General features: G+C 40.6%; 1 protein-coding gene across 1 annotated transcript; it reads left to right on the plus strand.

Moving 5' to 3' along the window:
- Positions 1-7,760: 7,760 nt before the first annotated feature.
- Positions 7,761-14,578, plus strand: CENPM (centromere protein M). The gene is made up of 6 exons (XM_070754805.1): positions 7,761-7,954; positions 9,854-9,933; positions 12,403-12,501; positions 12,933-13,012; positions 13,395-13,486; positions 14,329-14,578. Exons 1-6 carry the CDS (start codon positions 7,898-7,900, stop codon positions 14,467-14,469), a joined length of 549 nt encoding a protein of 182 aa, XP_070610906.1. The 5' UTR covers positions 7,761-7,897; the 3' UTR covers positions 14,470-14,578.
- The last annotated feature ends 120 nt before the right edge of the window (positions 14,579-14,698 follow it).

A 14,698-nucleotide genomic window follows, 5' to 3' on the forward strand; every position in this document is an offset into this window, starting at 1 on the left:
TGGAACGGAACCCTCACGATAATCGGGGGACCACTGTATTTTACTATGAGTATATCCTGTATAACCTTCATTATGTATTTTACTATGTGTATACCCACTAAGACCCTCATTGTGTATTGGACAAAATCAATCAATCAATCAATAAAATAAATAAAGATGATAAAAATATGGGGAATTTTTAAAGGGCTACAATTTAAAAATTGCTATAAAGAAACACCAGAAAAAGGAACTTAATTCCAGAGCTTTGCAGTGCTGTGGTAACTCATTCTGATTCTTTTCAAAAATTACTTTGTGGTCTAGATCCAGTTTACCTCTGCCCCCTCTTTAGACCAATCCTGTGGGATCTTTATGGGAAAAAATATTTTAAGATTATTTTAAATTTTCATGTCAATGCCCTTGAATTATATACCCTTGTTCTCTTCTGTTTTTGATTTTGCACTTCAATTTGTTTTGTATTTTGAACTCAATTACTGTTTTCCCCAACTAAATTAATTACATTTAGTCTAATTTTGGTATTATCTAAATAAATAATTTTATATTTTAATTCTGTGTATTTTATGTACAATATACCACTAAAAACATTTAACTGAAAGAAATTGCTACATGCACGACAATAGGTTATCATTTGTTAATAGATTATAATTAGAAGGTCCTTCAGTGAATAGATCCTAAAGGATGTAATCTATAGTTCAAATAAAGTTCTTGAACACACCTGGTAACACTAGAAAGCTAAGACTCAACTAACCTCATCGCAAAATAATAGAACCAAAGAATCAACCCAAGGAAGTTCCCCGATAGTAAGACCCCCCCGATTGTAAGACATATGGGGGGTTTCAGGGGGGTCGGCTAATTTAAGCCATACCCCGAAAGTAAGACATGTCTTACTTTCGGGGAAACACGGTAGCTTGTTAAGGTTAGCATTCCTGTTACCTTGCTGATGTACTTCTAGCGCTCGCGTTGCAGTCAGCTTACTCCTGCACGCGTTCGCCATGATATGCCGTTGTTCTCTAAGAGACTACATTTCCCAGCACTCTCCGCGCGGCCCACCTCCGTTTCCGTTGTCGAAAGAAGGGAGATCCGAAGAAGCGAAGCGGCCGGGGAGGTGATCGCGCTCGTCTCGGGCAACGGCCCCGGGATTCGGAGCACTCAGTGTCGTACGCTGCTCTCCGTGGCGGGGTGGTCGATGCCGGTGGTGGCCGCGGCGCTAGTCTTGGGGAGCGATGCTGCTGAGGCGCAGCTCGCTGACGGGGCTGGCAGTGGGGCTCTTTGCCGTCTACGTGGCACACCCGGCCCTTCTGTACTTCTCCCCGCCGGGCAAGAGGCAAAGGCGGCAGCGGGAGTAGCGGAGGCGAGGCGGAGAAGAAAGAAGCGGCGGATAGCTGCGGCAAGGGCTCGTTAGCCGGAGCGTACGCCGGCTACCCCCCGCAGTTCCTGCCGCCGGGCGTGGCGCTCGACCCCAGCAAAGCTGGCGGCGGGAGCGGCAGCAAAGCGGCGGGGTCCAGCCCTCTAGCCGGCGCCTCACCAGCTATCCGCCGCTTCTTTCTTCTCCGCCTCGCCTCCGCTACTCCCGCCGCCGCCTTTGCTCTCCCCGCTGGGCGAGCAGGCCGAGGCGCTGGAACTGGGGCTGCCTGTCCTTGCCGTGAACAGCGGGCAGGTAGCGCTCGGCACCCAGAATCCCGTCTTCTCGCCACCACCCGAGCTCCCTCCGGAGCCTGCTGCCGCCGCCGCGGAAAGAGAAAGCTGGCACCAGGCTGCCCGAAGATGAGCCGACCCCGGTGCCCGGGACAATATAAGACATACCCCCAAAGTAAGACACAGTGGGGCTTTTGGGGGTAAAAAGAAAGTAAGACACTGCCTTACTATCGGGGAAACACGGTAACAAGCACAGTTGACCCTAAATATTTTGAAATCATCCTTGGAATGGAAATAATCAAACAATAACAAGAAGGTGCTTGGAATAGCTTCTAAGACCAAAACAGAATATTGTATTGTCCATTGTGTCTAATGATCTTAAAGATCTACATTTTGCAATATAAAAATCATATCCCCTTCTAGGTTATTATTACTATTCCACCTCTATCCAGTATTCACAAATATTATTGAGTAAACAGTATTAATTTCCTAAAATATGTAGATTGCAACTAAGTTATTAAGGTCTCACTTCTATACACACTTACCTGGAAAGATGGTATTTTCAACACACTATAGAAGAAAACAAAATAAAACAATGTAGGGATTATTAGCATTAAATATATCTGAAAGAGAGCAATTCATTTAGCAATTTACGGTATTTATTCTTCAGTCTCTTGCATAATCCTCCTCATTTCTATCCCTCTCCCAAATATGATGTCTGGATTTCAACATATCTATACTGTGAGATTTTTTTTCCTGCTGGTTTATGAAATGGCTGGTGATGTTTCAATGGATTTTATGAATCTAAAAGTAGACATCACCTGCATATTTATGTTCCACAGACACATGGGCACAAAATAAAACATTACATAAAATTATTCTAATCCATGCTCTACTATGATTAACTGGATCTACATTCATTTTTGATGTCTCAGACCAGTGGTGTACCTAAGCAATGTCACATCTGCAGAATTCAAGCTCAACGGAAGTTGTGAAACACTTGAAGTCGTGCGCCACAAAATAATGAGATATTTCATCGCATTAATTATGCCACCTTTATGCATTCAGAAGTAAGTTCATAGAACTCACTAAGATTTAAAAAAACCCATGATCAATGACTTGTTAAAGGGCTACCAAGTAAAATCTGTGAACACATATCCCCACAGAAATGCCACAAAAGATGAACCACCTACCTCAATTCATGCTTACTTCTGGAGATCACAGCTGCTAAGCAAGCTATTCTAGTACCAGGCAGCTTTTGAAGGCCACTCGCTCTCTGCTGGGCAGTCAGATGACAAGGCAAAGGGTTTCTTCACCCAAGGCAGCCAGAGTCCTCAAAGTGCCAGAGCGTATTGGTCAAGATTGAAGACAGATGGAGCTGCACTTGCTCTGCACACAGCATGCTGGTGCATGCGGTTGTGAATCATATACTCAAGCTCACTGCTTGATCATCTGCTGTTGCCAAAGGACACTCCCCCATTCCCCCCCCTCTCCCCATCCCCAATAGATGTATGTTACACTCTGGACCAGTTTGGCATCTTTCCATCTTGCTCTCATTCGGGGCGGGCCTCCTCCTTTTTCACCCTCACAAAAAGAGGCAACATTGTCCCCAACCAATCAAAATGCCGAAGCAAATGAGGACTATCAATGGTTGCCATAGCAACAAGCCCAGAGAGCTCTTCTCTGCGTGTGATACAAAGGATGAGGGAAAAGAAAGAGGTCGAGAGATGCTCTAAGCTTTGGAAGACAACTTTCAATTTGGCAGATGCTTTCAAATGGAGCAGCGTTGCTAATACATGACACTTCCCACTGAGTCCCATCTCAAGCACCATATTAAGGAAATAGACATGCTTTTTCCCCAGAGCAATCATAGCCTTTCACATGCATGTTGGAACATGATGGTGTGGTGAATGCAAACTCAGGACCACAGAAAGGGAATTCAAAGCAAACATCACATTGAGTATCTATTCTAAATTTTCAGGTTGCTCAGATTCTTGGATTCAATTTCCCAATGGTGCTTTGGGGTGCTTGGTGCTACAAACATGGCACTGCAGCTTGGAAAGGCAGCCTTTTAACACAAGGAATATTGTAGATTTGACTACTACTCAAAGTATTGCAGGGAGGGGCTACATCCACACTTGGAAATGCTTTTTGGAGATTGACTTTACACCCTACACATAGACCTTCTAAACATATGTTGTCATTTAGTGAAAAACAACCTTGCAGCAATACTGTCATCATGCACTTGAATTTTGTTAATCTTTCCAAACATTTTTGAGTACATGGATTATCTATTATATAAACAGTTCCATATGGATTGTAAAAGTTTGTTCCAGAATCAGTTAAACCTTTTTAAAATATTGCTTTTATCTTCCTAAACTCTGATTAATTTTGTGTACAAGCACACTAATTATTATGGATGTATTGCTGTTTCTTTGGGAGTAGATTTAGAGAAGCTAAAAATCTATCTTCTTCATATTACATTGGTTGTCCCCAAACTTCCACAGTATACAATAAAAAGCAACAATATTCAAACAGCAATATTGCAAAAGTATATGTGATATTTATCTTTGCTTAAAATAGGTTGAGATCCAGTGTGGTGTAGTGATTAAGGCATCAGGCTGGAAACTAGGAGACTATGGATTTTAGTCCCACCTTGGCATGAATGCAATGGGTGAACTTGGGCTAGTAACTTTCTCTCAACCTTAGAAAAGAGACAAGGGCTAGCCACTTTTGAAAAAAATTGCCAAGAAAACTGCAGGCACTTTTTCAGGCATTGTCTGAAAATTAGATACCTTTGAACTGAAGGGGGGGGGGGGGGGAGGAGCCTTAATATTTTGAATCATGTCCCCCAAATGGGAAAAAGATTGGAATAATCTTCAAGGCTAATTGCCTAGAGCACAGTTACCTTCACACATGAATTCTTTATAGTTATTGGACAATTACTCCTTTTATTCTGCTGATGATAGAATAGAGGAAATATATTTTTTTCAAATGAAAGCACACTGGTCAGATCACCTTAAGACTGAATTTTATTGAAAACTCAGAAGAAAGTCATTGTCTGCTGCTTGACAACTTTTACCTGTGAAGCATTTCAGCAAAGTAAATATCTTCTCCCTCAATTTGTAAATCTGACTTCCCTTGATTTTAATTATGTCTTTTAAAACAATTGTTAATGGCTATGTTTTAATTCATATACTGTACTCTGAATTCTACTTATTGATTGGAATTTGATGCTTTTATTGTATAACTGATAAATAACCAATGAAATGCATATTGCTATAGCTTAAGAATTGTAGTAATTAAATATTTATTCCCACACCCACTACTCATGCATAGGCACCCCTGCACTGCCTCTTGCAAATGTGCACAACCCACCTCCCACATCCACTCATGCACACAGGCCTCACTGAAGACTAGGATAGTGAAAAAACAGCCAAACAGGCAAACTGGTTTGCAAAAAACCCCACAATTCCGTGATTATTTTCCAGTACAAAAACAAAAGCCATTTTTAAGAGTTCAATGCAGATCCCTTCTATTTTGATGTTTCTTCCAAAGACTAAGATGGACAAGAAAGCCCTGAGCCTCTGGGTTTTGAGTTATGATTTCAAATCTGTGGTGCTAAATATTCACAATTCAAATTGCTGCTATATAAAGCTATACTAACAAGTATTTAAAAGATAGAACCCAAATGAGTCTCCCTGGAAATAAGAGATTACCTTCTAGAATGGGGTAATAGCTGTGGCCATAGTTCCCTCTAAGCTGAGCAGTGAGCAATCGCTCACTTAAAAATCATCATCAACTCAGAGTTTTCCAAACCTGCCCAGAAGCCGAGAGGGCAAGGGTGAGAGGGAAGGAGAGAGAGAGGAAGAGAGAGAAACAGATAGAAAAAAGAGAGGAAGGAAAAGAGAAAGAAAAAGAATGGGAGTAAGGAAGAGAGAAAGAAAATCAAAATCTAGTTTGAAACTAGCTCAACTATTTAAGTGGCATTTTGATATTGATATTGTTTCAACAAATTTATGCATTTTTCAAGGACACTCTATTATGTGTGCAGAGTTGATACTTTATTTTGAATATTGCGTTTGATTTATTGTTTTAACAATTACTCTCTTTCAGATATATTTAATAATAGATATAATAATCCCTAATGTTCCTCGTCCCGTAACAGAATACCTTACAAAACTAGACTTACAAACCTGGGCAAGAGAGCTTAGAACTAAGGCGCCTTAAACATGATCTGTAAAAAATATGACTTTAGTAATAGAGTTGTTGAAGGGTGGAACTCATTACATCTTCTGGAACCATAGGAATCCTGTTAACAAACTTCCACAATAGGTGAATTTCCTCGAACTATATTCCTTAAACCAATTTTTCTCAAACTATATCTTCTAAATTTCAGTTCTGTAAATTTGCATGGAGGCCCTTATTGGCCAGAGAATTGGAGAAGGCTGGCTAATAACAGCTACAGGTAATTATTCATCTTTAAAATCCTCCTCCCATAACAGAATACCGTACGAAACTAGACTTACAATCCTGGGCCTAGAAAGCTTAGAACTAAGACGCCTTAAACAAGATCTAAGTATTGCCCACAAGATTATATGCTGCAACGTCCTGCCTGTCAACGACTACTTCAGCTTCAACCACAACAACACAAGAGCACATAACAGATTCAAGCTCAATATTAACCACTCCAAACTTGACTGTAAAAAATACGACTTTAGTAATAGAATTGTTGAAGCATGGAACCCATTACCGGACTCTGTAGTATCATCCCCTATTTCCCAACATTTTTCCCTTAGACTGTCCACAGTTGACCTCTCCAGTTTCCTAAGAGGTCAGTAAGGGGCGTGCATAAGTGCACTAGAGTGCCTTCCGACCCCTGTCCTATTGTCTCTCCTATATCCCATATATCTTCTCTTCTATCCCTATAACTTTCTTCTATTCTCTCATCGATTTATTTTATCCTATATTCTCTCTTCTATTCTTTCTCTAATTCTATTTTCTCGAAGGTATCCTCTATTACCTTCATTGTGTATTATTGTGTATTGGACAAAATAAATAAATAAATAAATAAAAATAAAATAAATAAACAATTGGCTTAATATGATTAGATAAGTGTTACTGTAAATCACCAAAAGTTTAGAAAGAGATATATAAATGTTATGAGGACATAACAGTCCATGCTTTCAAAAAAAAATCCTTTAAAATCACTTTCATTTTTTACAAATTAATATTCAAAATTATTTTTCTAAAAACTACAACATTATTGTTGTCTTGTTACTGGTCTGGATGCTGTTACTTCCCACAATCATAAACTTCAATTCCAGATTGGAATAAATAATAATAAATAATAAACTCGGTTATAAAGAAAAGGAAGCTGCACGAATACAGAGGACAGGCCGTCAGTGGTCTTTTTTTGGGGGGGGGGGATTTGAATCTCACGCCTTGATAACAGAATAACTGAGCAAAAACTAGGTGGTGCTCTTGGTAGCCAAGAGTCATAATTGCACAGTGTTTCTCAACCATAGCAGTTTGAAGATCTGTGGACTTCAACTCCCAGAATTCCCCAGCCAGCAGCGCTGGCTGGGGAATTCTGGGAGTTGAAGTCCACACGTCTTCAAACTGCCAAGGTTGAGAAACATTGCTGTAATATAAGCGATGTTTCAATTTCTTTCCTTTTTAATGAAATGTGCCTCCACGGATATAGTTTTTTATTCATGCGGCTTAACAAGCCATAACAAGCCAGTTTTTAGTTTATTGGTACCCAGTAAAAGGGCTGAATGCCAATTTTGGGGGGATAGGTTAACCACGCTGGCTTAGCAATTGCAAAAGAGAAATTAAACCTGTAACAAAATTTCCTCTTTTGAATAAAGTGCGTGTTTGTTGCTTCATCTGTGCTTACAATCACTTCATTCAGGAGAGCCCAGCATGAAAGATATTTATCCCCACTCTGCACAAGAGAAAACAGCGAGACTAAATTACGCATGCTCCAAAACGCCGGACCCGGATCGGGTTCTGCGGCGAATATCCACAACAAAGACCAGCTGAAGTAACGCGCACGCGCACATCATACGCGTGCTCCGCGGCCCCCGCCCGCCCGAATGTACATGCGCAGTAAAAAAAAAAGAAACCAAAAACGGTCTAGGTCCGGAATCCGTCTACCAGCTTCGCCTTCTGACCGCCCACAGGCGACGATTAATGACGTCACGACGACGCTAGTCGGCGGTAGTTTCAAAAAGAGAATGCGCTTTTCTTAGTTGTGATCATGTCGACGTTGAGTGCCTTTGGCAAACTCCCAACACTCACTTCTGCGACTATTTTGGTACGTATCGTGACGTCTTTAAAACAATAGTTCACGCGGGTAACGTCTGCCTTTGCTGTCCCTTCTCCGGTTGTCGGTTCTGAGGTCCTGAGTTGAAAACGGGTTAAAAAAAGCGATTCCCTCCTTCAGCCGGTGGTCGGCAGGTCTCTTTTTAGCCAGTTGACCCGGGATTTGGGTGGTTTCAGCTTGACACGGGAGTTGCATTGAAACTTTCCAAGGAGCGACATTCTGCGGAATGATTTCGCTTGTGGAATACTCACGCCTCTCGATCCGAAGGGGAAATCTGCAAACTAGATGTTTTTGGAGATCGATCGGTCTGTCTGTCTGTCTGTCTGTCTGTCTGTCTGTCTGTCTGTCTGTCTGTCTGTCTGTCTGTCTATCTATCTATATGGTATCTATCTATCTATGGTATCTATTTATGATATCTCTATATATTCTATCTATCTATCTATCTATCTATCTATCTATCTATCTATCTATCTACTATCTATACTGTCTGTCTGTCTGTCTATCTATCTATCTATCTATCTATCTATCTATCTATCTATCTATCTATGGTATCTATCTATCTATCTGTATACAGTATATAGGATTGTAGTATGTATAAACATGACATAAGTAAAAAGTAACAATAAAGAGGACAGTAGGACAAGGACGCTAGCGCAATGGTGCGTTTATGCAGTCCCTTTACAGACCTCTTAGAAATGGGGAGAAGTTAACTGTAGACAATCTAAGGTTAAAGTTTTTGGGGTTTGGGGAAAAAGCCAGAGTCAGGTAAGGCGTTCCAGGCGCCATACCTGACTCTGTGGTTTCTTCCCCAAACCCCAAAAATCACTCTATTGCTGAAGTTGTGTTTTCTGCAGTTGAGTTTGGAGCAGTTTACATTGAGTTTGAAGATGAAGTAGTCATTAACAGGAAGGACCTTTTGGTAAATTGTCTAATCCCAGTATTTCAAGTCTGGTGGAATAAGGTATTTTTTTGCAAGCAGAGGAGTGAAGGACTCTTGTATAATATTTCTGGACTCTCTCGATTGTATTAATGTCTGATATGTAATGCAGGTTCCAGACAGCTGAGCTGTATCCCAGAATTGTAAGTGTTTTGTAAGCTCTGGTTAGCAGTGTAATATTGCCAGAGAAGAAGCTACGTAAGATTAGATTAACAACTCTTAGTGCTTTTTTGGCAATGTTAAAGTGGGCTCTAACATTTAGGTCATTGGATGAGTACTCCAAGGTCTTTGACAGAGTGAGGGTCATCTACAAGTTAATTTCCTCCAAGTTTGTATTTTGTATTCTGATTCTTTTTGCCAATGCGTAAGACAGAGCATTTGTTGGTTGAACAGTGATCCAGGTAGTAGTTGTCCCCAAGGTGCTTTTTTCAAGAGACAGATGGACTTCCAGAAAGTCCACTTGCATTTAAAAAAAGCACCTTTGGGACTGTAAAGTAAATTAATGTCTTTGTGAGTATGGCACCTCTGTATTTATTAAGTATCCCAGGTCCCAGTAGTTGACGGCAGCTCCTTAACCCATCTCAAGAAAAGCTCCCGAGGCTTGGATCTGGCTAATACTTTGGTGAGATGACATCTGGAATTTCCAGATGTATAGGCTAGAGTGGGAAGGTGGAAAAGAATACCGAAAGAAAATCACTTCTTTGAATGTTGCCAAGTAAATTAAACTCAGGCAGTAATGACAATGACATATTTGTGACCTGTTATACTGAAAATTTTAAAAACAACCTATTAAATTCCTCCCAGCGAATGGCTATTTTTTTTAATTGAGTCTAAAAAATTCAACTCATTAAGTTAGATAATAGACAATTGAGGACAGCAAAAGTATAGCAGATTAGAACTGATCACTGTTTATCTTGCAGCTAATTGAACTAACTTTTTCCCCTCATTAATAGTTGGTGGGAACAAATGATGTTTTCCAGCAGCAACTAGCAGAAACTATACTTAAGGAAAAACAAGATTTGAAAGTAAATATGTAAGTAGCGGAAAAAAGACTCCTCTTAAAATTATTGCCAGAATTTTTGTTCTCACCTACATTTTGTGGAATTCTATAGAACATTTGTTAATCTAAAATGATGACAATTGTGGTTTATGGCATCATGATAAAGTGCCATGCTCCAAAATGAGGAAATACTACATTCAATCTGCACCTGTAGAGCCCTTGCTTTTGATTATGTTGTCAATTTCAGGGAATGATTTGTCACACCAATAAATTCTATTCTCTGTCCCCCTCCCTAAAAAAAGGGTTTTTTTTTAAATCCTAACTAGATAATTAATAGTTTGCTACCGTGTTTCCCCGAAAGTAAGACAGTGTCTTACTTTCTTTTTACCCCCAAAAGCCCCACTACGTCTTACTTTCAGAGTATGTCTTACATTGGAAAAAAATTGAAAGGGTCGCGTTCCCGAAGACATCTCCCCAGAGTCCAGAAGGGCACGCGTGGAGCCGCAGACGCGTGTCGGGGAAGCGTGTGTCTGGAGGGGAGGAGCCGCTCTGCGCAGTTGGGCAGCCCCACCTGCCTGCCGGAAAGGAGGTGGGCGAAGGAGGGCGTAGCTCCGGCCGCTCGCCTCGGAGCCGGTCGACCTCGCTGGCCGCTTGCAGCCAAGCCTCGGCAGGACTCGGTTGCTGGGACGAGCGCCTTCGCTGCAAGCCGCCGCCCGCTCGGCTCGCTTCGGACCAGCGCCGTCCTTCGCTTTGCCAAGACGGGGAAGAGGTGGTGGCGCCGTGGCGAGGCGAAGGCGAGGGGCGCGCGGGGAGCTGCTGGAAAGAAGGCGGGCGAAGGAGGGTGCAGCTCCGGCCACTCGCCTCGGAGCCGGTCGGCCTCGCCGGCCGCTTGCAGCTGAGCCTCGGCAGGGAAGAGGCGGTGGCGCCGCGGCGAGGCGAAGGCGAGGGGCGCGCGGGAGCTTGGAAGCGACGTCATCGGGCTCCCCCCCCAGCAATACCCCCATGTTTCCCCGAAAGTAAGACATATGTCTTACTTTCGGGGTACGGCTTATATTAGCCGACCCCCGAAACCCCCGATACGTCTTACAATCGGGGGTGTCTTACTATCGGGGAAACAGGGTAGTTGGTGACTGAAGTAGAGACTTTGACTATTTAGTTGAGATGTTATATTGTCCAACAATTGTATTCATAATATTTCTTGCCAATATCTGGCACATCAGTTTTTTGTCACTTTCTGGCTTGTAATAATGAGACTGTAGCCCAACACGCTTGGAACTAGCAGAAGAAATCAATCTTCAGATAAAACCACATAGCCAGTACTTACGTGCAGGGGTGGACAGCAGGCAGGACGGGGTGGAACGCAGTTCCATCGGCGGAAATGAAGATTCATGCGCAGCTCCAGTTGATCGGTGGCTGCAGTGATGGACTACCAAAATTTTTACTACCACACTGTGGGTGTGGCTTATGCATTTTATTTCAACATCTTTCAGTGCAAATTGAGTGCTCTGGGGTGGAGCTCCATTTTCGCCACCCCACTGTGTCCCCCCATCCGGCAGTAGTCCACCCCTGATTATCTACTATATAAAGTGTATGTACATACATGCACACACAGCTCTTCTAAAATTATACACATTCCTCGGAGTCCTCGGAGAGGGGCGGCATACAAATGCAATTAAATAAATAAAACATTTAACCTCATTTACTAGGAAAAACATGCCCAGAGTCCAGAAGGGAAAAAAAGGAAAAAAAATCAAAATTGTGCTACCGGTACTGTGTACCTGACAAAAATTTTACTACTGGTACTGCATACCTGACCGTACTGGTAGGAGCCCATTACTGGGCGGCTGTCACTTCCTGCATTTCTGGTCTTGGCTCGGTTCTCCTTTTCCCCCCTGCTGCTGCGTCTGTGCTCCTTGCTTTTTTCCTCTTTCCTCCTTCCTGGCCACAGACGAGCTTCCTTCTTGCCTGCCCGGCTCCCCTCCAACTTCACGTGGGGTGGAAGCAGAAGGCGTGGGTGGAAGCGGCACTGGCAGCATTTATGCTTCTGGCAGCACCAGTTCACCTAGCTACCCAGCCTGAGGTGGGGGGCGGGCAACCAGGAAGGAGAGCGCAGGAAACATGAAGCAAATTGTCACCCCAGCAAGCGACACTGGTAAAGTTGTAAGTCGAGGACTTAACCGTTCACTTGAACGGTGATGATAGTTCAAGCCACTCCCACCTGGTCACATGGCCAGCAAGCCACTCCTACCCAGTCACGTGACCATTAAGCCACACCCACAGAATAAGCCACACCCACAGAGCGGCAGTAAAAATTTTGGCTGCTCATTACTGCTTACATGTAATCATACTATGTTACATTTGCGACTATTTTTTCTTTCTGAAGAGCTATAGTTTAGTTTAATATTTCAATGTTAACATTTTCTTTTCCAATAAAGCTGCTTTAGAACAAACTTAGTTTGGGACTATTGAAATGAAAACGCAGAATTTTTTTTTTTCTTTTAGCCATTTGTCAGTCTGTCTTCCTTTACCTGTGGAGAGAAACCACATTCGACCAAGGATTGATTTGATTGTCTTTATGATTAATGTTCAAAGCAAATACAGGTATGAACAGAAATAATATATTTGATAGAAGGGGAGAAGGGATTTGGTTGTCTAATTACTAATTTGGGCAAGGTGTAATAAACCCAAGGGGGAGCATAAAGTTTATCTATTTGCATTGAACAGATTTGAAAGCTATAAGTTCTCATTTTAAAATATTGTTCTAATCTAAAGTATGTACAATTAGGTAGATTAGGTATGTTCTCTGCTTGAATATTATCTAGAGAAATTTGCTCCTTCAGGAAATCAGTAACATAAAAGATTATTTATAAATTGAAAGGGCAATTATTTTCAAATTGAAATGTAAATAAAAATTCCTTTGAAACATAAGCATTTGATCACTAATGGGGCATCTTTCTTTTTCTTATAATTTCTTTGCATTTGTAAAAAAAAAATTACCCTGCATTTTGTTTCCTTTAATTTTTTTTTGCCAGTTTTGAAGATATAGAAGCTTCCCTTATGCATGTAGATACAAACTATTTCCTTGGAAAAGTGTACTTTCTGGTTACTGGTGGTATGTATCAGATACATTTGCTGCTTAAAATAACCCATCAAATCTAACTGTACTTGGCAGGCAGTTAATTCTATTCAACAATCAGTACTTTATCTCAAGTATAGCAAGTTAAATTATAATGTACTTAAATTCTGGCAGCTAACTAGTGTTCCATCTTGCATACTTGTATAGTTTTACTTAATAATCATTTACCATTTAGCAATTTGTTATACCAGAATCAGCTGTGTTTAATGTTGAGCGTTTTTATTCAGGGCTTAAACATAAATGTTAACTGTTTTTACCAGTAATATATTATTGCTATTAAATAAAGGGAACTAAATATCCTACCTGGAAAAAAGACTGTAAGTGTCTCCTTTTCTTGTCTTTTTTTTAAAAAAAATAGTAGGTAGAATGAATAAAATCAGTGTGGATATGGATGCTGTCTGGAAGCTAGCAGATCGTTACTGTAGCCCTGTCTTGTTCTGTGAGCTTGAAGTAAGATCTCTTGTTGTTGTTGTTTTTTTAAATGTATATAGTTGTATTATTTAAGTAACACATTCATTTTGCAGTCTAATACCAATATATGCTTGCTTTTAAATAATCAGCCACATAATCAAATACTATTTCCTATAGTCTAACATTCTTCTTATTTCTGTTTCCAGTTATTGAACCACCATCTCTATTAGCCTTCCTAACGTTCATTTAATAACCTGCCAAAAATAAAATAAAGTTATTTCATATTTTCCCTCCATTCTCTATCTATGAGAAGCTGCATGCTAATAGTTTAATTTTTTTTACATCATTAAAAGAAGAGAAATAAGAAGAAAAGAGTAGAAATAAAGTCCCTTTATCTTATTTAACATTATGGTTCATATCTTATGTCTGAAGTCGTCTGAGTAGCTTTGTGTCCTTTGCCCTCTCCTAGCATCATTTTATTCTGGATCCAGCGATGCTATTTATCCCATGATTTCTCTTCTTCATCTGTTTGTATATCTTTAATGTCTCATCCATCTTCATGCAGCTAATTTTTTTTCCTATTATTTGTTTTTCTGATGAAGTGTCTTATCTTTTCCAACTTTGAGCATATTTTATTCTCGCGGCAGTAATTACATGCGTCATTATATGAAGGGTTTGTTTTGAGTACTTTTTGTCCTAAATTCCTAATAAAAAGGCTTTCGGGGTAAATTCTATTTCTACTTGGGTAATTTCTGAAATGCACAATGAGTTATTTCTACTTTTTTATTGTATTTGAAAACATAAATAAACTTAATTTAAAAAAAAACAATTCTACAGATATGTTAAAAGGATTTTTTGATCTTTTGTTTTCTTCTTTTCAGAGTGAAAAAGTCAGAACTGTCACAGCTCAGAGACTTCTCCGGATATTACAAATATGCGCTGGTCAAGTATCGGGAATGTCTCCCCTTTCTTTCAGTTCTTTAATGAAATCCTCCATTGAGGACTCAAGTTATTTGGCATAAAACATTATTGTATATTCCAGTTTTATTATCTGTGATTTCTGAGTGACCAGAACATAAGTATCATGTCAGAAATAAATCTTGCCTACTATTTTTTCATATGGGATAAGAACTAGTACAAGAGACTTCAGGTGTCTTAAAGGAGCCTTATTAGCCTGGGTATGTCAGGAATTATGATACTTCCTTCTCAAAGCCTAATTCTCAAGTATGCATCAGGCAATCAAAATAGTTG

The sequence above is a fragment of the Erythrolamprus reginae genome, chromosome 6 (genome assembly GCF_031021105.1).
Source record: "Erythrolamprus reginae isolate rEryReg1 chromosome 6, rEryReg1.hap1, whole genome shotgun sequence".
NCBI classification, from domain to species: Eukaryota; Metazoa; Chordata; class Lepidosauria; order Squamata; family Dipsadidae; genus Erythrolamprus; species Erythrolamprus reginae.

Bases quoted from the DNA above. Each gene is read 5' to 3' on its own strand.
- CENPM (XM_070754805.1), top strand. From the start codon at position 7,898: ATGTCGACGTTGAGTGCCTTTGGCAAACTCCCAACACTCACTTCTGCG. The intron at 13,013-13,394 runs GTATGTATCAGA...TAAAAAAAATAG, and splicing joins GTACTTTCTGGTTACTGGTG to TAGGTAGAATGAATAAAATC. The intron at 13,487-14,328 runs GTAAGATCTCTT...TCTTCTTTTCAG, and splicing joins TCTTGTTCTGTGAGCTTGAA to AGTGAAAAAGTCAGAACTGT.